Here is a 25,692-nt window from a genome sequence, read left to right as displayed (position 1 = left end):
ACTGTAAAAAATGTGACGCATAATCCCTTCCTTACAGGTTTCTAGAGTAAGAGAAATACAATGTAACTCTCACGTAAAATAAGGTAGTTATGGTTGTATTAAACACTGCCAAACAAATGCTGTTGGAGAAGGCATATTCCAGAGCCCAGAACTGAAGGCTGAAGTTATAATTTATGAAGATAACTTTCTTATAAAAAGCCAACTACTTATTTGTCAATAGGTCAAGAAGTTTCTTCTTCCTTACTTAAAATGTTTTCACTCTCTGTTGACAAAAATTAAGAGAAAGGGAATTAGTTAAGAGGTAGCAGGGCAGGCAAACAGGCAGAGAACTGACACATTTATTACTTTCTTTGTTCCAGGCACTTCATATGCCATGGCAACTAATCTTAATTAACCTCAAGTTATAGATGAAGACATAGATTTGCCTAAGGTCACACAGTAAGCAGCAGTGCCAGGAAGTTTAGGATTGCCTTATTTTTAAAAAAAAGTCTTATATTTTCACATAAATTATTTATTGGAATCCCTCAAAGTCTAGCGCAGACTAAATTTAGGATATATATCCAAAGGAAGTGAAATTACTATTTTAAAAGCAACATGTGCACTCCCATGTTCTTTGCAGTAATATTCACAATAGCCAAGCTATGGAAACAACCTAAGTGCACTACTTTTGTTGAGTAATTCATAACAGATTAAATGCATCTGATATTAAAGATAAAGAACAGAACTTTGGCCACATATAAGAAATACTCAAAGTGTACTTCATTTTCATTAAATAGTAGTTAAGATAAAATACACTTTTTAGAAAGGGGGGAAGGGGAGAAAGCAAGAAATGACAGACAAGGTACTGGGGAAAGAGTGACATTGGATGGGAAAAGAAACTCAAATAGGGACAAAGAGGCTGTGAAAAAAGCAAACTGAGACAGTTAGTTCTTAAGTTCCGTTAATCTGTTTTCCTCACATTTATTTGGGTTGTAGAACACAGAATAACTTTATTATTCCTTGAAATATCAGTTAGCTGATTTTCTTCTTATAAACTATAAAAACATGTAAACATTTATGATATAATGTAAAACAAAATTGTACTCACAGTACAATTATGACAATTAAAAATATGTACCCTCCCAAAAGTCCCTATGCTCAAAAAAGATTAGACGGATACATAACAACATATTAAAAATGATCTTTGCATGATAAGCATACAAATGATTTTTCCCCCTTTCTTCCATTTTTCCTTTTGGTAGGTGTTTGTTTTTGGTTTTGGTTTTTAACACTTAAAAAATTAATATGAATTATTTGTAAAATAAAAAGCAACAACACACATTGCTTACAATCGCAAGGGACTGCTTACTCACTACCCCTTAATTGCCTAATCTGTAAACTTCTATGAGCTACACTAAGAATAGGGCATCTTCCGCAGGAAAAAGATTTTTCTGAGCTGCAGTGGGGGCCATTTAAGGGAGTATGACAGAGAACAGTTGTGTGGCCCTCAACTTAAGACCTCATTTTTTTGCCTTATCTTCAGTGCCTTCTATTATCAGTATAGATTGTTTTATTCAAAATTTATTTTAGAAGGTATTATTATGCACAAAATTTATTTAGAAGGTGTTATTATGCACCTTCTAAGTACCTGGCTCTGAGCTAGAATTCCATGAAAGCAGTAATTACCTTTAAAAACAATAACCGACATGCTAGAAGTATTGGTAAATATGAAATGCTTGTGCTTTGCTTTTTCTTCTCTAATTATAGGATTTGGAGTTTTTACTGAACAAGTTGATGAAGCTGTGGAAAATTGACCTAAATGGAAATCCTGTTTGTCTCAAACCAAAATACAGGGACAGACTGATACTGGTGTCCAAATCACTGGGTACATATTTATATTAATAAGAGAATGACAATTAGTTAATTTTTAGTTATTTTACCAGTACGCTTTCAGAAATATGAATATGACATCTGGATCTGTGAAAACCGTCAACTTTAAATTCAATATTTTGAATAAGAGCAAAAGTTAAAATTGACAAATAAAGCATGAAAAACATCTGCTGTTCAGAAGTAATTAAAGCACCTGATACTTATTCCTTAAGGAGGATATTTTGCTATTACCAATAAAAATGGTTAGTCATATATGTGTAGAACTTGCTGACCTTTTGCCAAACTTTCACTGGCACAAATCCTTTGATGATCCCAAGAGACTCCTTAGCTCTTGGTTCTGTAGATAAAATTGATCAAAGCTTTCATTGCTTGACATTTGCCAAATGTTACCCTAAGAACATACAGGAATCCCTTTCATTTGATAGGAGAGCTAAGTGAGGAGACCCTTTATGAGATCCTTACAAATAACATTCCTGAATATGCACCATACTGGTAGAAATGGACAAAAGCACTAGATTAATAGTGACCAAGTGACACAGCATCAGAAAGACACACAGTGACCTCTCACGAAGGCACTGGTTTGCTGTGTCCTTGTAAGAAGTCATTTTTATGTTTTATAGGTTACCCAGTCCTCACCAAACAGAGTGACAGTCCACATATTTGGTTTACTTAGCATGAGTGGAAGCAAATTTTGTATTGAGAGCAACTTATTAAAATGAAATAAATCTCATTAGGTCTATAATCTGGAATCCATTACCTGGCTCCCAGTCTTGAACCATTTTCACACCTATTAACTTCAAATAAGATCATTTGAGGCTGGCCGCGGTGGCTCACGCCTGTATTCCCAGCACTTTGGGAGGCCACGGCAGGTGGATTGCCTGAGCTCAGGAGTTCAAGACCAGTCTGGGCAACACAGTGAAACTCCATCTCTACTAAAATACAAAACAATAGCCGGGCGTGGCGGTGTGCACATATAATCCCAGCTACTCAGGAGGCTGAGACAGGAGAATCGCTTGAACCTGGTAGGCGGAGGTTGCAGTGAGCCGCGATCATGCCATTGCACTCCACCCTGGGCGACGAAGTGAGAGAATATCTCAAAAAAAAAAAAAAAAAAAAAAAAAAAAAAAGATCATTTGCTAAAAATCAGATGGAATCAGGTTAACAGAGGCACAGTTTCCTAGTCATTCCTCAGCTCTGCTTGGGACATTAACATGAGGAAGAAGAGATTACAATAAAAGACTTAGAATTTTCATTCCTTATCTTTATAGTATATTTTAAAAGTATGTATTGATTACATATATCTCATCCAAAAATATACTAACAAGTTATATAATTATTAATAAAAATAGATCTGGAAAGACATCAATAAATATAAGTGGCTGGAAAAACTGAGCATCAAAGAATGACCTTTAGAGTAGAGGCGGGGTTTCACCACTTTGGCCAGGCTGGTCTCGAACTCCTGACCTCAAGTGATCCACCCGCCTTGGCCTCCCAAAGTGCAGGGATTACAAGCATGAGCCACCGGCCCAGCCTGACACCACTGTTAAATTAGGGAGAAAATGTTAAGGAAGGATGGCTAATTCTAGTTATCACGACTGTGAAAGGATTTACTTTCTATCAGAAAGACTGTGTTTAACACAAACGCAGAAGCCTCGCTCTTCATTCTAGCAGAATTTTGCTTTTGCACACTTATTCTCCATATGAGGAAAACTACAAGTAACCCAATTTCCGCTTCAGGAAGTTAAAGACATTAACTTGGCAGAAATAGGCTTAGTCCGGGAAACAGAAAGCAAGCAACTTGTTCAGGGAAACTTTTCAGTTCTGCGACGCATGCACTCTGCCTCCAGGAAAGTGGCAAATACGGCTGCACGCATTGGCGGCCCCACCCTCCCTGGTCACATTTTGGGAGACAGTGGTGTGGCAGCGGCCGTGGCGATAGCGACGACAGGCCTAGGGCGGTCAGAAGGTTTCTGGTTCAGGTTTAACTTTCGGCTTCCGTCTCGGGGCTGAAGTTTGTGAGCTGTAGTATTGAGTCCCATTCGAGCTATTGTTCTCTTTTTCCTGAAAAATGGCACTAAGAGGGAGCTGGATGAGCTGAAACCATTGATCTTTTCACAGTCGTTGATAACTAGAATTAGACACTCCTTAACCTTTTCTTCCTAATTTATCAGTGATGTCAGGCTGGGCACAGTGGCTCACGCCTGTAATCCCAGCACTTTGGGAGGCTCCAAGGCGGATGAGAAGACAGTGAAGAGCGTGCTGGGTTTCTCAGAGCCTACAGTGGTCACAGCAGCATTGAACTGTGTGGGGAAGAGCATGGACAAGAAGAAGGCAGCCGATCATCTGATACCTTTTCTTGATGATTCTACTCTCTGATTTGTGGACAAACTGAGGCTGTAGGAGAAAGGCGGAAGCTCTAGGCATTCCAAGTCTAGCAGTGACTGAAGCAGAAAACGAGAGCTAAAGAAGGTGTTTGGTGATGATTCTTGAGATCTCTAAGGAATCATCAGGAGTAAAGAAGCAGCGAATACCCCGTTTTGAGGAGGTGGAAGAAGAGCCTGAGGTGATCCCTGGGCCTCCATCAGAGAGTCCTGGCATGCTGACTAAGCTCCAGATCAAACAGATGATGGACGCAGCAAAATGACATATGGAGGAGAGGAAAAAACAGCTACGCTTTATTAGCCCCCCTACACCTCAGCCAAAGACGCCTTCTTCCTCCCAACCAGAGCGACTTCCAATCGGCCACACTATTCTGCCCTCCCAGGCTGTCACTTTCATGAATGATGCCATTGAGAAGGCAAGGAAAGCAGCTGAACTACAAGCTCGAATCCAAGCCCGGGTGGCACTGAAGCCAGGACTCATCAGCAATGCCAACATGCTGGGCCTGGCTCATCTCCATGCCATGGGCATTGCTCCCCCAAAGGTGGAGTTAAAAGACCAAATTAAACCTACACCACTGATCCTAGATGATCAAGGGTGCACTGTAGATGCAACACGCAAGGAGATTGAGCTGACACACTGCATGCCTACTCCTGCCAATATTCGTGCTGTGAAGAGGGAACCATTCAAGCAACAGCTAAAAGAAAAACCATCAGAAGACATGGAGTCCAATATCTTTTTTGACCCTGAGTCTCCACTGTCGCTTCCCAGCGCCAGAAACGCACTTTTAAATTCCATGACAAGGGCAAATTTGAGAAGATTGCTCAGCAATTAAGAACAAAGGCTCAACTGGAGAAGCTTCAGGGAGAGATTTCACAAGCAGCTCAAAAAATAGGCATCCATACTTTGACTAGGCTTGCCTTCATTGCTCCTAGGAAGGAGCTAAAGGAAGTAGATATCCCTGAAATTGAGTGGTGGGACTCACATAATCCCCAATGGCTTTGACCTTACAGAGGAAAATCCCAAGAGAGAAGATTATTTTGGAATCACAAATCTTGTTGAACATCCAGCCCAGCTCAATCCTCCAGTCGACAATGACACACCAGTTACTCTGGGAGTGTATCTTACCAAGAAGGAACAGAAAAAACTTCAGAGACAGACAAGGAGGGAAGCACAGAAGGAACTACTAGAAAAAGTCAGGCTGGGCCTGATGCCTCCTCCAGAACCCAAAGTGAGAATTCTAATTTGATGCAAGTATTAGGAACAGAAGCTGTTCAAGACTACACGAAGGTAGAAGTCCATGTCAGAGCTCAGATGGCAAAAAGACAAAAAGTGCATGAAGAGGTCAATTCTGCCTGAAAACTCACAGCAGAATAGAGAAAGGTCAAGAAAATTTAAAAGCTTAAGACATTTCACAGGGGTACACATATCTGTATATGGAGTTAGAAATTTGAGCACCCCAGCCAAGAAGTTCAAGATTGAGATGGAGTTAGAAATTTGAGCACCCCAGCCAAGAAGTTCAAGATGGAGGCCACTGCTGGGCAACTGTACCTGACGGGGTGGTGGTACTGCACAAGGATGTCAACGTGGTAGTAGTGGAAGGGGGCCACAAGGCCCAGAAGAAATGTAAGCATCTTAATGCTGCATCGGATAAAGTGGGATGAATGGGCATCTAACACAAAGGGAGATGATCATGAGGAATCTAATGAGGAAGCTGTGAAGAAAACCAACAAATGTATACTATTCTGGGAGGGTACAGCCAAAGACCGGAGCTTTGGAGAGATGAAGTTTAAACAGTGTCCTACAGAGAACATAGCTCGTGAGCATTTCAGAAAGCATGGGACTGAACATTACTGGAAACTTGCCCTAAGTGAATCTGCGTACAGTCCACTAATTGAGACTACTGCAAGCCCTTGCCTCTCCCCTCTTGCCTTTGTCTCTTCTGTCCTCTCATTTATTCTGTTTCCCAACCCACTCCCACTTGTATGATCTCAGAACTATGCCAAGCAGACATTGGGACAAAGGGAGAATATGTTGCTCCCTTCCCCAGTCAGCCTGGTGTTGCCCTTTATTCCCCTTATGTGCATATGATTAAAGAGGTTTTTTTAAAATAAATAATAAAAAAGATGACTTTTATTGTAAAGTTATAAGTACTAAGATATTTGACAATTTCTTATGGTTTGGATAGTACTAGCTACATCAGTGGAAAAAAAAGTGCATGAGATAAGATATGGAGACAGTTTTACTTCTAGATTCTATAGTTCTAGTTTATATTCTTTGTTTCAACATTTTGTTTTGTACTTTGGGTATAACACAATATTATGGCTCATGTTTAAGTGGCAGTATTAATATTTTCAGTAGTACAACTAATATTTTATCAGAATATTGTCATTATACCTGAAATAATGTGTGATCTAATAAATTTTACTACATCCTTTCTACATTCTGGGATCTAGTGGATTACATGAATAATGAGAGAAAATATCTAATTTTCAAAACTACTATACATAAATTTCATTAGAAAAAAATCTATCAAGCAGAGTCCTATGGAAAGAAAGAAAAAAATTTTGAAGAAAAAAATCATCCTTCTATTAAATGAAGGTCATCTGTGTTCATGTAATTGAGGAAACAATATAGGCAATATAAAATAACCTTTAATAAGGGAATTGTTCAGTATTTCATAATATATCCACAAACAATAGAACACCAGCCATTAAAAACTGTATTTAAGGAAAAACATGGTAAAATATTCACAACACAATATTAAAAAGCAGGATGCAAAACTAATATAAATAGAGCATTCCAATTTTACATACATATATCGAAAATAAAAACATGCTAAGAAATATACAAAAGTGTTACCAGTGATTATTTCTCATTGGGGAATAATTTTTTTATTTTTTGTGTGTTTTCCAAATGTCTTACAACATGCAAAAATTATTTGTATAATTTATGAAGCTCAATTTCTATCACACCTCTGTAATCCCAGGGCTTTGGGAAGCCGAGGTGAGAGGATTGTTTGAGGCCAGGAATACAAGAGCAGCCTGGGCAACATAGTGAGATCCCACCTCTACAAAAAAAAAATGTCTTTAATTATCCAGGCTTGGTGGCACATGGCTATTGTTCTAGCTACTCTGGAGGTTAAGGCAGGAGGCTCACTTAAGCTGAGGAGTTTTGAGGTTGCAATGAGCTAAGATCATGCCACTGCATTCCAGCCTGGATGGCAGAGTGAGATCCTGTCTCAAAAATAAATAAATAAATAAACAAACAAACATAATAAGGGGTATGGTCAGGCACGGTGGCTCATGCCTGTAATCCCAGCACTTTGGGAGGCCGATGCAGGCGGACTGCTTAAGCTCAGGAGTTTCAGGCCAGCCTGGGCAACATGGCAAGACCTTGTCTCTACTAAAAATACAAAAAAATAGCTGGGGATGGTGGTGCACACCTGTGGTCCCAGCGACTCGGGAGGCTGAGGTGGGAGGATCACTTGAGCCCCAGGGGGCAGAGGTTGTTGTAAGCCAAGATCACTCTATGCACTCCAGCCTGGATGACAGAGCGAGACCTTGTCTCCAAAAAAAAAAAAAAAAAAAAAAAAAAAGACGGGATATGGATAATAATTACGGAGCCTTTTAATGTTTTATTTGATGATATTTCCATTGTTTATAACAAGCATATGTTCTTTTTGGAATCAGAAAAAAATCTATAAATAAAATCTCAACAAAAGTACATACGTTGCGTAATTAACGTATTTTAAAAACAAATTTATTTCAGTCTATGGTGTAACTTAAGTTTCTGTGCTCTGAACCAGAATTGCATATTTTGACTTATGTTTATATGTATATATTGTATATATGTATATATATGTATATATTTTTAAATGTATGTATTTTTCTCCAGAATTTCTTGATGGAAAAGAAATTAAAAATATAGAAAGACAATTTCTAATGAATTGGAAAGCATCCAAAGATGCCAAGAAAATCAGCAAAAAAAGGAGCAGTAAAAATGAGGATGCAAGCAATTCACTCATAAGTAAGCACTCTGTCACTCATTAGGTGACTGCTCTTCTAGCAAAGGAAATATTCTAAGCAACAGAAAAATGCCAACAAATAAAATGTTTTTTGTTTAGTTTGTTGTTGTTTTATGGGTTTTTTAAAAACTTATTTACTTAGTTGTACATAAGTACAATTTGTCTTGTAATGGAAATTTTACCTATAATCTTTATGTAAATGGTAGCCACTGTGAACAACAGCTGTGTTTGGTTTTGTGTAGACACAGAGCCACAAGGGTAGGGAAAAATGTATAATTTTATATCTGGCAAAAGTGCATGATATCAGCTATGTAAATTGTGAAACCTAAGCCACTCGTATATTTGTTAAGTAACAGTGCAAAAAGGCCAGGCACGGAGGCTCACGCCTGTAATCCCAGCACTTTGGGAGGATGAGGAGGGTGGATCACCTGAAGTCAGGAGTTCAAGACCATCCTGGCCAACATGATGAAACCCTGTTTCTACTAAAAATACAAAAGATTAGCCAGGCATGGTGACAGGTACCTGTAATCCCAGCTACTTGGGAGGCTGAAGCAGTAGAATCGCTTGAACCCAGGAGGCGGAGGTTGCAGTGAGCCAAGATTGTGCCATTGCACTCCAGCCTGGGCAACAAGAGCAAAACTCCATCTCAAGAAAACAAAAAGGTGCAAAAATAACATTTTTTATCAATATAGAAAATAAAAATATATCATGGCCACATCTGTGGACTGTCCCCCTTCTTATGCACATACTCCAACACCTGAAAATTTGGATTATAATATACCTAAAGTTGTGTTACAAAGGACATACCAACCTCCCTTGCCTAACTAATGCAACAAAATGTAACTAAGAGCAATGTGTAACAGTTATCTTCATTTTGGAGCATCCAAGAATTGACTAGTCTGGCCGGGCACAGTGGCTCATGCCTGTAATCCCAGCACTGTGGGAGGCTGAGACAGGCGGATCACCTGAGGTCAGGATTTCAAGACCATCCTGGCCAACATGGTGAAATCCCATCTCTACAAGAATACAAAAATTAACCAGCCATGATGGCAGGTGCCTGTAATCCCAGCTACTCGGGAGGCTAAGGCAGGAGAATCACTTGAACCTGAGAGGTGGAGATTGCAGTGAGCCAAGATTGCGCCATTGCACTCCAGCCTGGGCGACAGAGCAAGACTCTATCTTAAAGAAAAAAAAAGAACTGCCTAGTCACAGATTTTTTAGCCCACAACGTTGCAATGAGCCCCTTCCTCCTTTCCATGATAGTGTTTGATTCTACGACTGACTAAGGGAGGGGATAAGGACATAGTGAAGGGGCTAGGCCAGGGAAATAGAAAAAGGGAAATGGGGACACTGTAGTGAGGTTTTATGCACAGATAGCATATCCTAGGAGCTCTGTCACTCTAGGACATGGTGTCTGACATGAGGAGGAATACAGGTGGAGAGGTATGGAGCTCTAGTGATTTTGCCATATCATGTTCACTGAATACAAACTATGGGGCCAAACGTGGTGGTTCACACCTGTAGTTCCAGCACTTTGGGAGGCTGAGGTGGGAGGATAGTTTCAGCCTAGGAGTTCAAGATCAGTTTGGGCAACATAGTGAAACCTCATCTATACAAAAAATATTTTAAAATTAGCCAGGCATGGTGGCATGTGCCTATTGTCCCAGCTACTTGGGAGGCTGAGGGAGGAGGATCACTGGAGCCTGAGAGATCAAGGCTGTGGTGAGCGTGATTGTGCCACTTCACTCCAGCCTGGGGAACAGAGCAAGACCCCATCTGAAAAAAATAAAGAATATAAACTATGGAAAATCATTAAGTAGAATGGGACTTTCTTAGTTGATAATATACTCATGAGTAAATTGCAATATACTGTGTTGTAATGTGAATTTCTCAAGATCTGAAACTTCTAAAATAGTCAGAAGGCATGATTCCTTTGTTCATTCCTGGCTGGCTGTGAAGGGCAGAACTAGACCTAGAGTAAGGATTCTAGTATTTTATATATTTTCAGTATTACACCAAAGATGTCACTTTTTAAATATTTAATACCAGCCTCACCCCAGAATTGGGCCAATTCTAAAAATAATGTAGTTTCTTTCATTTTAACTGATTTCAAAAATTCTTCCTAATTTAGGGACAACTACATTAATTGTTAACTTCAAGGAAATTTGACAAAATAATATGTCTTTAAATTTACAACTTAAAAAAATTATAGTCTACTAACCAAAGCAATCTATACAATGCAATCCCTATAAAAATACCAATGACATTCTTCACAGAAATAGAAAAAAAATCCTGAAATGTGTGTGGAACCCCAATAACCAAAACAATACTGGGCAAAACCAACAAAGCCAGCGCCACCACCTACTAGACTTCAAGGTATACAACAAAGCTATAGTAACTGAAACACCATGGTACTGGTATAAAAACAGGAAAATAGACTAGTAGAACAGAATAGAGAACCCAGAAACCAATCCACTTAGCTACAGCCAACTGATTTTTGACAAAGGTGCCAAGGACATACATTGGATCACAGCTCACTACAGCCTTGATCTCCCAGGCTCAAATGATCCTCCTGCCTCAGACTCCCAAGTAGCTGAGATGACAGGTGTGTGCAACCATACCCGGCTAATTTTAAAATACTTTTTGTAGAGATGAAGTCTCACTGTGTTGCCCAAGCTAATTTGGAACTCCTAGGCTCAAGCTATCCTCCTCCTCCTCAATAAATGGTGATGGGAAAACTGGATATCCATATGCAGAAGACTGAAACTAGACCCTCAGCTATCACCCTATGCAAAAATCAACTCAGTATGAATCAAAGACCTAAATATAAGACCTGAAACTATAAAACTACTAGAAGAAAACAGAGGAAATGCTTCAGGACATTGGTCTGTGAAAAGATTTTATAATAGAACCTCAAAAGCACAGGCAACGAGAACAAAAATAAACAAATGGGGTATGTCAAACTAAAAAGCTTCTGCACAGCAAAGGGAACAATCAAGAGTGAAAAGACAACCTACAGAATGGGAAAAATATCTGTAAACTATTCATCTGACAGGATTATTATTCAGAATATACAAGAAACTGCAATATCTCAACAGCAAAAAAACAACAATCCAGTTTTAAAATGGGCAAAGGATCTGAACAGACATTTCTCAAAAGAAGACATATAAATGGCCAAGAAAAATATGCCCAATATCACTTAATCATCAGGAATGCAAATCAAAACTACAATGAGGTGTCATCTCATCCCAGTTAGGATGGTTATTAACAAAAAGACAAAAAATAACAACAGCTGGCCAGGCACAGTGCTCACGGCTGTAATCCCAGCACTTTGGGAGGCTGAGGTGGGTGGATCACTTGAAGTCGGGAGTTCAAGAACAGGCTGGCCAACATGGTGAAACTCTGTCTCTACTGACAATACAAAAATTAGCCAGGCGTGGTGGTGCATGCCTGCAATTCCAACTACTCAGAAGGCTGAGGCACGAGAATCACTTGAACCAGGAGGCAGACATTGGCAGTGAGCCAAGATCGCACCACTGCACTCTAGCCTGGGTAACAGAGCGAGACTTAGTCTCAAAAAATAAAAACCAAATGGTGGTGATATGGGTTGGCTGTGTCCCCACCCAAATCTCATCTTGAACTGTAGCTTCCATAATTCCCATGTGTTGTGGGAGGGACCTGCTGGAAGATAACTGAATTATGGGGGCAGTTTCCCCCACACTGTTCTCATGGTAGTGGGTAAGTCTCATGAGATCTGATGATTTTATAAGCAGTTTCCCCTTTTGCTTGGCTCTCATTCTCTCGTCTGCCACCATGTAAGACGTGCCTTTTGCCTTCTGCCATGATTGTGAGGCCTCCCCAGCCATGTGGAACTGTGAGTCCATTAAACCTCTTTTTCTTTATAAATTACCTAGTCTCAAGTATGTCTTTATCAGCAGCATGAAAATGGACTAATACAGCTGGTGAGGATGCAGAGAAAAGGGAGCTCTCTTATACACTGTTGGTGGGAATGTAAAGTTGTACAACCACTATGGAGAACAGTATGGAGGTTCCTCAAAAAACTACAAATAGGGGGCTGGACGTTGTGGCTTAGAACTGTAATCCCAGTGCTTTTGGAGGCCAAGGCAGGAGTATCAGTTGAGACTAGGACATCAAGACCAGCCTGGGCAACAAAGCAAGACACCATCTCTTCAAAAACATTATTTTTAAAATTAGCAGCCAGGCGAGGTGGCTCACGCCTGTAATCCCAGCACTTTGGGAGGCCAAGGCAGGTGGATCACTTGAGGTCAGGAGTTCAAGACCAGCCTGGCCAACATGGTAAACCCTCATCTCTACTAAAAATACAAAAAAATTAGCTGAGCATGGTGGCACACACCTGTAATCCCAGCTATTCGGGAGGCTGAGGCAGAGAATTTCTTAAACCTGCAGCCTGGGTGACAGAGCAAGACTCCATCTCAAAAAAAAAAAAAAAAAAAGACAAAACAAAACAAAAACCTACAAATAGAACTACAGATTTTCCTCGAATTTAAAAAAATTCCTTGAGTTAAAAAAAGAAAAAAACCTACCATATGATCTAGCAATCCCACTACTGACCATCTATCCAAAGGAAAAGAAATCAGTTTATCAAGGAGACATCCACACCCTCGTGTTTGTTGCAGGAGTATTCACAATAGCCAAGGTACAGAATCGCCCTAAGTGTCCAACAGATGAATGAATAAAGAAAATGTGGTATATATACACAATGGAATACTATTCAACTATAAATAAGAATGAAATCCTGTTATTTGCAACAACATGGATGGAAATGGGGAATGTTACATTAAGTGAAATAAGCCAGAAACAGAAAGTGGAACAGTGCATGTTCTCACTCATCTGTTAAAGCTAAAAAAAAAAAAAAAAAAAAAAAAAAAAAGTTGATCTCATAGAATTAAAAAGTAGAACGAAGATATTACAAACTGGGAAGGGCAGAGGGAATAAGGTGAGGGAAGAGAGAGATTTGGTAAAGGTTATAAAATTACAACCAGATAGGCGGAATAAACTTTAGAGTTCTATAGCAGCTGTCCCCAACCTTTGTAGCAGCAGGGACTGGTTTTGTGGAAGACAATTTTTCCATGGACCAGAAGTGTGGTGGAGGGGGATATTGTTTTGGGATGATACAAGTACATTACATTTATTATGCACTTTATTTCTATTAACATTGCACTGTAACATATAATGAAATAGTAATTCACCATAACGTAGAATCAGCAGGAGCCCTGAACTTTTTTTCCTGCAGCTAGATCATCCTATCTGGGGGTAATGGGAGACAGTGACAGATCATTGGGCATTAGATTCTCATAAGGAGTTCACAACCTAGATCCCTCACATGCACAGTTCACAATAGGGTTCGTGTTCCTATGATAATCTAATGCTGTAGTAGATCTGATAGGAGGCAGAGCTCAGGTGGTAATGCGAGTGATGGAGAGCAGATGTAAATACAGATAAAGCCTCGCTCGCTCACCTGCCACTCACCTTCTGCTGTGCGGCCCAGTTTCTAATAGGCTACAGACCAGGACCATTGGGTTGGGGACCCCTGCACTATAGGATGACCATAGATAACAATCATATATAGTTTAAAATAGCTAGAAGGAGAATATTGAATGTTGCCAACACAAAGAAATGATAAATGTTTGAGATTATGTATATGCTAATTTCCCTGATTTGATCACTATACATTATATGTATTGCAACATCACTATGTACCCTATAAATATGTACAATTATGTCTCAACTAAATCTTTTTAAATTAGCCATTTAATTTTCTCAAAACAGTCCTTATTAATCTCTTTATAATCTAGTGTGAGCACCAACTAACAAAAACAATCTTTTTTTTTTTTTTTTTTTTATAGAGTAATCTCTCTGTTGCCCAAGCTAGAGTGCAGTGGCACGATTGCAGCTCACTGCAACCTCTGCCTCCCAGGTTCAAGCAATTCTCCTGCCTCAGCCTCCCGAGTAGCTGGGATTACAGGCGTGCACCACCACACCCGACTAATTTTTGTATTTTTAGTAAATAAGATTTCACCATGTGGGCCAGGCTGGTCTTAAACTCCAGACCTCAAGTGATCCACCCACCTCGGCCTTCCAAAGTCCTGGGATTACAGGCATGAGCCACTGCACCCAGCCCAAAAACAATGTTTCAAGTCATGTAGATAAACTAACAACAAACTATCTGAAAAGAAATTATGAAAATAATCCCATTTACAATAACAACAAAAGAATAAAATACCCAGGAATAAATTTAATTAAGGAGGTGAAAGACATATGCTGAAAACTACAAAACATCGATGAAAGAAATTAAACAAGACATCTTCTGCAATGTCTGCTTATAAATTTTAAAAGAAATTAAACAAGACACAAATGAAAAGACACCTCATGTTCATGAATTGGAAGACTCAATATTGTAAAATATCCATAAGACCAAAAGTGATCCACAGATTCAATGCAATTTCTATCAAAATCCCAATGGCATTTTTTATAGAAATAGAAAAGAGCAATTCTAAAATTCATATGGAACCAATGAAGACCACAAATAGCCAAATCAATCTTAAGAATGAAGAACAAAGCTGAAGGCATCACATTTCCTGATTTTGAAATATATTACATAGATATAGTAATCGAAACAGTATGGTACTGGCAGAAGACAGACATATAGAGAAACAGAACAGAATAGAGCACCCAGGAAAAAATCCATGCAGACGTAATCAATTGATCTTTGACAAAGGTGCCTAGAATACACAATGGGGAAAGAAAAGTCTCTTAAACAAATAGTGGTTTTTGTTCCTCCAAAGAAGACATACAAATGGCCAACAGGTATATGAAGAAATACTCAATGTCAGTAATCATCAGGGAAATGCAAATCAAAATTGTAATCAGCTATCACCTCACACCTGTCAGGGTGGCTTTTTTTTGTTTGTTTGAGACAGAGTTTTACTCTTGTTGCCCAGGCTGGAGTGCAATGGCGTGATCTCGGCTCACTGCAACCTCCGCCTCCTGGGTTCAAGCAATTCTCCTGCCTCAGCCTCCCAAGTAGCTGAGATTACACGCATGTACCACCACACTTGGCTAATTTTGCATTTTTAGTAGAGATGGGGTTTCACCATGTTGGTCAGACTGGTCTCCAACTCCTGAACTCAAGTGATCCACCTGCCTCTGCCTCCCAAAGTGCTGGTATTACAGACACGAGCCATTGTGCCTGGATGGCTATTATTTTTAAAAAGGTAACACGTGTTAGAAAGGATGTGAAGAAATTCGAACCCTTGCACACCACTGGTGGGAACGTAAAATGGTGCAGCCACTATAACAAACAGTATGAACATTCCTCAAAAAGTTAAAAATAGGACTGCCATATGACCCAACAATCCCACTTATGGATATTTATCCAAAAGAATTGAAATCAGGATCTCCAAGAGACATCAGTACTCCTATGTTCATTGCAGCACTATTCACAATAGCCAAGATGTGGAAACTAGGTACATGGACATTGGAGAGATGAATGGATAAAGGAAATGTATATTAAATGGAACATGGAACACTATTCAGCTTTACAAAGAAAGGAAATTCTGCAATATGTGACAACATGGGCGAGCCTTGAGGATATTATGCTAAGTGAAATGAGCCAGGTCAAAGAAAGACAAATACTGATTCAACTTATATAAGACTAAAATAGTTAAATTCCTACACTCAAAGAGTGGAGTGCTATTGCCAGCAAATGAGGGGAGGAAAGGGGGACTTACTAATCAATGGGCATAAAGTTTCGGCCAAACAAGATGAATAAGCTCTAGAGATCTACTGTACGACATTGTACCTAAGGTAAAACAATAATGTATTGTACATTTAAAACTTTGTTAAGAGGGTAGATCTTGGCTGGGCGCAGTGGCTCACGCCTGTAATCTCAGCACTTTGGGAGGCTGAGGCAGGCAGATCACTTGAGGTCAGGAGTTCGAGACCAGCCTGGCCAATATGGTGAAATCCTGTCTCTACCAAAAATACAAAACAATTAGCTGGATATGGTGGCATGCGCCTGTAGTCCCAGTTACTTGGGAGGATGAGGCAAGAGAACTGCTTGAACCTGGGAGGCAGAGGCTGCAGTGAGCCGAGATGGCACCACTGCACCCCACCCTGGGTGACAGAGCAAGATATCATCTAAAAAAAAAAAAAGAAAAAAAGGAGGGTAGATCTCATGTTAAATAGTTTTGCTACAATTTTTTAAAGTCCGTATAGAATGTTATAGTATGTAAGCTTCATTTCAGACCTTGTGGTAGTTGCTGTTATGATAATTATTAATAATTTAAAATGGAAAGCACTCGGAATTAAAAGGCAAAGAAGAGGGGGCAAGGGAAGAAAAAGAACTGACATTTACTGTGCTAAACATTTCAGATATTTACACACATTATTGCATTTAATTATTATGACCTGTGAGGCAGAAGATTATTATATGCATTTTGCAGATGAGAAAGTTCAGTTTCAGAAAATGAAGTGACTTGTCTTGAGTTTACAAAGCTAGCAGGGGGCACAGGCTAAATTAAGCTGGGGTAGAAGGACAATTAATCATTTAAAGCAATAATGCTCTACTAAGAAATTCAATTTGGTGGGAATTTGGGAAAATCACGGATATGGAAATATGTGATATGTAAACAATTTTTATAACTAAAAAGGAGCTAGAGGAAATAGGGTAATAAAACAAATTTCAAAATTTTATAAGGAGTACTCAAATAGATTACATAATTTACTATATTGAAAAATGGTCTCGGCTGGGTGCGGTGGCTCATGACTGTAATCCCAGCACTTTGGGAGGCCGAGGCAGGCAGATCACCTGAGGTCAGGAGTTCAAGACCAGCCTGGCCAACATGGTGAAACCCCATCTCTACTAATAGTACAAAAATTAACCAGGTGTGGTGGCAGGCACCTATCATCCCAGCTACTAGGGAGGCTGAGGCAGGAGAATAACTTGAACCCAGGAGGCAAGGGCTGCAGTGAGCCGAGATCGTGCCACTGCACTCCAGCCTGGGTGACAAGATGAGACACTGTCTCAAAAAAAAAATCATCTCTAAAATCAATTAAAATAAAATTTAAAGTGAACACACTGACTCGCTGCAGCAGAAAATTTTCTGAGCTTTTCTCAGGAGTACTTGGTTATTCTTCCTTGGCCATTTGTAGGTCCTCCCTCCCCTTTGCCCATGTTTGCCATCCCCATCCAAACAGATGGTACAAACCTGGAACTCTCAGGCTTAAAAGCAGTGACATCCCTGTATACATGTATATAAATATATAATAACTCTATCCTTTTGTATATGTCCAATAGCAGACTATATGGTCTTTATGCAAAGACTTTTATAACTGTGCAAGAGAAAGGGAAAGCATAAATTAAAATCTAGAAAATATATTATATATTTTCAAAATCTACAGTACAGATCTTTAGAAGAGTTAAAATGAATCTTTTAAAGGCACCTCTGCACAACCAAATACATTGTAAGGGAATAGGAATTCTTAAAAAGATGGTAATAATTTTTGTACTTCCTAATCTTTTATGTATTTTTGATAGCCTCGTAAATTTAGAGCTCTATATTGGGGATTATGGTAAAATTATAGGAATTATTATAACTTCTAACTTCAAGGATCTTACAATTTAAAAATCTTATCCTAAGTATAGTCATATAGCTATATGACACAAAATTGTAAACGTACTTTAATATCTTAATAAAATCCAAAATATACTCACATCTTTTAGCACTTTCTTTTATAGCACTTCTATAGAAAAAATCATAGTAAACATTAAGCACCTCGAATGTGTCCAAGAATATGCCAGTCACTGTGGATTAGAGGTGAATAGGGCTGTCCCCACTTAAAAGGAACTTACTGCTGGAAAGGGAGGAGGATCTGAAAGCAGGTAACTGATGTGGAATGTTAAGTGCCAGAATAAAGGTATGGACATATCCCCAAAAAGATACATGACTTATTTACTCCCTACAAATGAAACAATTTGAAAAAAATGAACTAACTCAGAACAGTAAAATTAAGGGCAGTTAATATTTATATTAATGTTGGCATGCCCATTTTATTTTATTTTAAAGAGTTGACCAAGAACTTTCCTGTATAGGTTTTTGTGTATGAAAGTCTGCACTATTTTTTCTTGGGTTATTCATTTTACTACTAGTTTTACTGTGTATTCATTTAGCTCTATTTAATTTTTAGATAATCTAATATTGTCATACCCTTTTTTACAATTCAGTTATTAGTTTCAAAGCAGAATGCTTTTATTTCTTTGTGTGCTACAGGTAACTTTGAAACAACGCATCACATCGTTCCTGTTTATTACCCACAGGTGGGTAAGCCAAAATTAGTCTTTTTCTCTGAAATACAGAGATACCCTGTAAATGGAAATGCATCTCCAGAAAGTTCCCGAGAAGATTACACTAAAATTATTGAAGAGATGGGGTAGGTTCTTTCAAATATTTATGTGACTTTATCTTTTTGGTGGGGAGGAGACATCTTCACAGTAAACAAAGAGGAACAGAGGCCATCCAATCTGTCTCCTAGTTCTTTGTTCTCAATCTTTTTTGGCCAAACATAGAAAGAAAAAAAAAGGTTCATTGTTGGTCTGCCCAAACAGTCAGAAAGTTACAGTGGGAAGGGGTGTTTCCAGAAGACTTGGCAGTTAGACTGGATACACCCACTGAGGTAAGGTAGGGGACTCAGAAAAGTTCCAGAGGCGGTAGGTAAAGACAATGATCAGGGATTCTGTCAAAGGAGCCTGAGGCCTAGCTGATGAACAGTGGGTGGGCGACTGCACAGCATATGGTTGCAGAAAGTCCAGAGGACTACAGAATTAGGCTACTTTCACCACTTCTACAAACCAGATTTTTAAGCTGTTGTCTCTGAAGGAGACAGAAGTTTCTCCTGATGAGGAAAAATTTGCTTTTTGGTTTAAAAAAGGTATTGCTTTGATGGAAAAGTAAACCAGAGCTGGGGACAGTTGTTTATGCCTGTAATCCCAGCATTTTGGGAGGCTTAGGTGGGCAGATCATTTTAGTCCAGGAGTTCAAGACCAGCCTGGCCAACAAGGAGAAACCCCTTCTCTACAAAAAAAAAAAATACAAAAATCAGCTGGACATGGTGGTGCGTGCCTATAGTCCCAGCAACTTGGGAGGCTGAAGTGGGAGGGTCACTTGAGCCTGGGAGACAGAGGCTGCAATGAGCTGAGATCGCTCCACTGCACTCCAGCCTGGGCAACAGAGTGGGACCCCATCTCAATAAATTAAATAAATAAATATCCATACCAGAAAGTAACTGCATTTATATGTAAAACATGAGATATCTGCCATATGCTGGGCAACACTGAATATAAAAACTCAAATGAGTTTTTATATATATATAAAACTCAAAAACTGATAATCTTGTTTTGAGATAATGAGATAATCCTGATCTCAAATATTTTGCCACAAACAAGCTGGGGAGTCAAATATGGTATAACTACTCTATAGTGTGATAAATGCTATGGGCTTTAAAAACCAGATCCTAATACATCTTATACATTTTGCATTAAACTTATTTTTTCATTTATAATCAATACAATGATTGCTCTATTGATCCTTCCAACCATATCAGATTAGTGATCGCAATATACTAAAGGCCAATAGCACATTTCATTGAGAAAGTAAACAGAGCCAGGGGACACACTTTGGAATCGTTTTCCTTTTCCCAGAACTGCCTGCTGAAGGTCAAGTGGGCTTATCATGAGACCCTCTTTGCAGGGTCCCATCAAGGGATGATGATTTAGAATTGCCTAGTATAGCCCACTTCAAGAAGCCCTGTGAACATTACTGCTGCACTGTCCTACCCCTATTCCCTGCAGAGTGGCTCAGGCTTGCTGGGATGCAGTCTTAGGAGAGAGAAGGTCTGTGGGTATGGAAAATGCTTTATTTGGGGAAGAAGTGAAAGGATGTGCAGGGAGTCCTCGTTTTGGTCTTGCCTCCTCTCCATTCACAATAAAACAGGAGCTATGTGAGACATTTACTGCTTATGTCCATTGTCATTACCACCAAACCATTGCGTAGTTGTCCATAGCACAACAACAGTTTCTTAAAGGTTTACACAACTGTTATCAATTCCACAACAGTGCTTTTAGGTTTTGTTTCTTTGCCAAGCATTTTGAAAAATCTTACTAGTATATCATCAAGGAAGAAAATAAAACAATAAAAATGACACAGCCTCAGAAAACAATGTTGATGAATTCTATACATTGCCATGTACATTGTTAGATCAATAGTGAGCTGTGGCCCATTCCACATACTCTATAGCCCCAAGCAAAGCTCAAGTCACTAGGAGTGCACTGATAAAACATTAAATCACTCTACCCTCATTATCCTAACTACGAACACTAAATACAGAACTAAATGCATTTTTAAAAATACAAACTGCTATGTACTGCAAAGATAGGCTATCCTAAATGAAACCAGCAAACCAGAAGGGTTCTGTGAGAACATAAGAATGTCCTGCCTCAGCCACCATCAAGTGAAGCCAATTATGTTCAATCCTGAGCCTTCAATTTTATCCTGTGAAAAAGCATTAAATAAATGTTTAAATGCTTATTATTTCCTCAGGCAATACTTTCACCTTAGGTATGCCAAAATATTGTTTTAGTATATCAAAAGATTTAATCTGTATTAAAGGAGATTATCAGTTCTACCTCTCTTTAATAAAAGGTAATCAAATATATTACAGTTTCATCAAACTCTTGATATAGATTATCAGGGCATGCCTTTTGCTAATTTTAGTAATATAACATAAACCTAGGAGATAACTAAAATAAAGCTAGAAGTTCAGTAAAGTGTTGTAAACAAAATACTCAGCCCAAACACAAAGAACAGATTTTTAGTTTCTAGAAAATTGATTAAAGCTACCCCTTGCCTTAATTACTTTAAGGGAAAGAATGAGCTGGCATCAGCAGACATGTCCCTACACTCTATATTTAATATTCAAGGTGGGGAGCCTGCTCAGAGGTGGAAATAAGCTTACAGTGCATCTTCCAAAAAGCTAAAGGTATGTGCCCCACACTCCTTTAGGGTTCTACACACTGGGGGCTGTGCCTGTATCGTATGTGGAGCCAATGAAGCAACATCTGTCCAGAGACAGGGGAATGTTTTCCACCTCTTTTATAAATGCATGCAATCTGTGCTCATGTATATTTATACAAGCCTCCTTTCCCTACTGGGAGGAAAAAGTCAGACTCATTGACGTTGTTTTTGACCCTCAAACTGAACTTGATACTATCAATGTATACTTTAATTAACGATTAGGTCAAAACTATTTTTTATTTAAAGGCTGATTCTGAACAAATGCCTTCACTGTTCAATTTTTTAAAATATGGTATTAAACAAACAAAAAGGTACACATTATTGCTTCTTTCTTTGTTTGTCACGGTAAATACTTCTGACAGATGCTTCCTCTCTTTGCAAACATGCTAGGAGGTGCTTGAGCCTTAGTAATTTTAAAATAGACATTAAATGCATTTATATATTGCATATAAAATCCACTGAGAATACTCTGTAGCACCATACAATGAAAAACAAATTGTTACTTGATTATTTAACTAACTTTCAAACCCAAGCAATGTTAATAAAGTCAATCCATCTCTTTTGTTAATGTAAAAATAATAACTTTCTAGCTGGGTAAAAATGCCCTTAATTTCAGATACCTTTAAGGAATACAAATCACTGGGGCCCATAATTCACAGGAAATATTCACTGTATATTAACTATTTATAAGATACCTAGTACCCTTTGTTAGAATATGGAAGCGTTAGATTTCTTTGAATTAAAAAGTTAACTTGAATAACAGTCAAAACAACCTTCCTTTACCACTGTTAAGGTTGTTTGAACAGTTGTAACAACAGATCTATGTACTTAGGAAAGAATTTTTAAAACTCAGATATTTTTAGTCACAAAACTCTGGAATTATGTTATATAAACTCACTTGCAAATTTTGCTTTGTTAAACATAACAGTCTATTTAATTTATATGCAAAAATAAGCTTATGTGTATCAGTAATGTAGGTATAATGTTAATATTTGGATTTGCAGTTCTCAAAGAACCATTTTGAAATTAAGATACTCCCCTCCTTCCCAAAAAAAGCACAATAGTGGTAAGCAACATAGTTTTTTTAGGCTGGGTCAGGTGGCTCATGCCTATAATTCCAGCACTTTGGGAAGCTGAAGGAGAGAGGATTGCTTGAGGCCAGGAGTTCGAAACCAGCCTGGGCAACGCAGTGAGACCTCATCTCCATAAGAAAAAAAAATTCAGGTGTAGTAACACCTCTCTGTAGTCCCAGCTACTTGGGAGGCTAAGGTGAGAGAATTGCTTGAGCCCAGGAGGTTGAGACTGCAGTGAGTCGCGATTGTGCCACTGCACTCCAGACTGGGCGACAGAGAAAGACCTTATCTCAAAAAACAAAAACTTTTTTTAGTTAAAACAGACTAGTTTTAGTTAAAACAAGCTAGTTTTTGTGATCTGTCAATGGTTTACTCTGTGAACAAGAGTTATATAAGACCTAATTCAAAAGAATTATTTTCCATTTTAAAATGCCTATATTTTGAAAGCTGACTCTTCATTATCCAAACAAATTATTTATTTATTTATTTATGTTTTTTTATTTATTTTTACTTTTTGGAGACAGAGTCTCGCTCTGTCGCCCAGGCTGGAGTGCAGTGGCGCAATCTCGGCTCACTCCAAGCTCCACCTCCCGGGTTCACGCCATTCTCCTGCCTCAGTCTCCGAAGTAGGTGGGACTACAGGCGCTGGCTACCACGCCGGCTAATTTTTTGTATTTTTAGTAGAGACAGGGTTTCACCGTGTTAGCCAGGATGGTCTCTCTCTTCTGATCTCGTGATCCGCCCGCCTGGGCCTCCCAAAGTGCTGGGATTACAGGCGTAAGCCACCGCGCCCGGCCCATCCAAACAAATTTTAAAAGGCAATGGAACTCTTTTAAGAATACTATAAGCCCCATTTTATAGATGGGAAAATGAGGCTTCGAGAGGTACAATCAGAAGGACCCAAGGTCACACAATTGCCATGAGCAGAGCTAGGACTTGAACACAGCTCACTGACTCCAATAGCCAGCCTCTCAAGTACTCTGCTGGGGACTCTCAAACAAAACCACCCTTAGGAACAGGAAGTTAATAAATGAGAACAGGTGAGGAGGTGACTAAGGTGAACTGGAAAGCACATGCCCGACTAAAGGCAACTGTAGCTATTCAGCTCCACAATGGTGTGGCCAGATGGACATGCATCACACTAGCTGGCAAGTGAGACATCTCGGTTACGAAATCATCTGATTTTTAAATATTTAATTTTTTCTTAAAAAATAACATGCACTAGAATGGATAAAAAGAAAAAACAAAAGCTGGTAATGCTGGCTAGGATATGGAGCAACTGGAACTCTCGTGTACTACTGGCTGGAATGCAAAAATAGTACAGACACTTTGGACAGTAGTTTAACATATTATTTTATTTATGTATTTATCTTTTGAGAGACAGGGTCTCACTTTGTTGCCCAAGCTGGAGTGCAGTGGCTCAAACACAGTTCACTGCAGCCTCAACCTTCTGTGTTCAAGCAATCCTCCTGCCCCAGCTTTCTGAGTAGCTGAGACTACAGGCATGTTCCACCACGCCCATGTAATTTTTAAAATTTTTTTGTACAGACCGGATCTCACTATACTATCCAGGCTGGTCTCAAACTCTTATACTTAAACAATCCTCCCACCTCAGTCTCCCAAAGTGCTGGAACTGCAGATGTGAACCACTGTACCCAGCCAGTTTGACATATTCTTATAACATTAAGCTGGGCATGGTAGTACATGCCTGTAGTTACAGCTACTTGGGAGGCTAGGGTGGGAGGATCACTTGGAGGATCACTTGAGCCCCAGAGTTCAAGCCTACAGTGAGCTATGATCACACCACTGCACTTCAGCCTGGGTGACACAACGAAAGCCTCCTTCAAAAAAAAAAAAAACAAAAAAAAGGTAAACATATATTTAACACATCTAGCAGCTAGTGGTTCACTCCTGGTTATTTTCCCAAGTGAAATGAAAACGTATACTCACAAAAACTTGTACCTGAACATTTATAATATTATTCATAATCACCAAAAACTGAAAACAATCCAAAGGTTTTCTTTCTTTTTTTTTTTTTTTTTTTTTTTTGAGACGGAGTCTCGTTCTGTCGCCCAGGCTGGAGTGCAGTGGCGCAATCTCAACTCACTGCAGTTCCAAAGGTTTTCATCTGAGGAATGGATAAACAAACTGTGGTACATCTATACAATGGAAAACTATTCAGCAATACAAACGAATGAACTAGTGATATACTCAACAACAGGGATCTCAAAAGCATTATGCTAAGTGAAAGAAACCAGACTCAAAAGGTTACATACTATATAATATGCTTCTATTTGTGTGACTTTCTAGCAAAGGCAAACTACAGAGACAGAAAAGAGATTAGTAGTTGCCAGAAACTGGAGGTGGGAGAAAGGGTGGACTGCAAAGGGTCAGCACAAGATAATTTTGGAGAATTAATGTTCTATATCTTTATTGCATTGATGGTTATAAGACATATGTTTATGAAAGCTTGCTGAACTGGGTGAATTTACACTGAAAAGGGTGAATTTAACTATGTAAATTACAATTTAAATAATGAGGGAAACAGTTGAAAGGTGAAAAAGTACCAATTAATTTACTGTTTTATATACATATAAAACATTTATATATTAAAAACAATATGGAATAAATTGATATGTGTGATTATATTGCATTATAAGACAATCTGGGTGCAAAATATAAGAAGCCCTAGACACCTCAAATTTGCCTCATCTTAGACCTGGTCCACCTTTCCTCTAATATTCTTTCCATACCTCTCACAAATCACAGATTTTTTACATTCTTCGCTACACCAAGAGGAAAATCTTTGTTTCTGCTTCCTTTTTAAAGCCCAACAAGATTCACACAGTTTGGTGACTAATCATTAGCCTTTAATATTGTGCCCTAGATTCTATAGGTTTGCTACCTTTTGGGGATACTTTCATTTTTTTAATTTAATGCTTTTTTCCCTTCTCTATAAATATAGGAATCTCTCTTTGAAGCAATCTGAAAGCTTGCTGACAAAAAATGATGTGCATGAACCTCACCTTTTCCATAACCCCAAAGAAAAAGAAAATTTGTTTGCGGAAAATGAGTAAATTCAGCCTCAAGTGACAGGAAATGTTTGATTTTGTTTTTAATCTTATAGAACTAGGCAACAATATCTTTTGTGGGTTTGTAGCTTTATGGTATCTCACATAGAAAAACTTTTAAGTTATTGTTTGATTTGCTGCTTTATAGAATCTGAAACATT

General features: G+C 38.8%; 1 protein-coding gene and 1 pseudogene across 2 annotated transcripts in view; both read left to right on the top strand.

Annotated features, from left to right (window-relative positions):
• PPP1R42 (protein phosphatase 1 regulatory subunit 42) overlaps window positions 1-25,652 on the top strand; it is a 66,328-nt gene extending 40,676 nt beyond the window's left edge. Inside the window, exons 7-10 of one of the 2 annotated variants that reach the window (XM_025395267.1) lie at window positions 1,747-1,864; window positions 8,146-8,277; window positions 18,589-18,748; window positions 25,426-25,652. In XM_025395267.1, the coding sequence (XP_025251052.1) occupies window positions 1,747-1,864; window positions 8,146-8,277; window positions 18,589-18,748; window positions 25,426-25,537 (522 nt within the window). In that variant the 3' untranslated portion in view covers window positions 25,538-25,652. Of the gene's footprint in view, window positions 1-1,746; window positions 2,599-8,145; window positions 8,278-18,588; window positions 18,749-25,425 lie in introns of those variants that run through there. The other variant, XM_025395268.1, reaches the window with a different exon arrangement.
• On the top strand, window positions 4,466-5,310 carry LOC112630732 (annotated as a pseudogene).
• Window positions 25,653-25,692: the final 40 nt, after the last annotated feature.

The sequence above is a fragment of the Theropithecus gelada genome, chromosome 8 (assembly GCF_003255815.1).
Source record: "Theropithecus gelada isolate Dixy chromosome 8, Tgel_1.0, whole genome shotgun sequence".
Classification (NCBI taxonomy): domain Eukaryota; kingdom Metazoa; phylum Chordata; class Mammalia; order Primates; family Cercopithecidae; genus Theropithecus; species Theropithecus gelada.
Note: the sequence above shows the minus strand (reverse complement) of the source record. Positions and strands in the feature narration are given on the sequence as shown.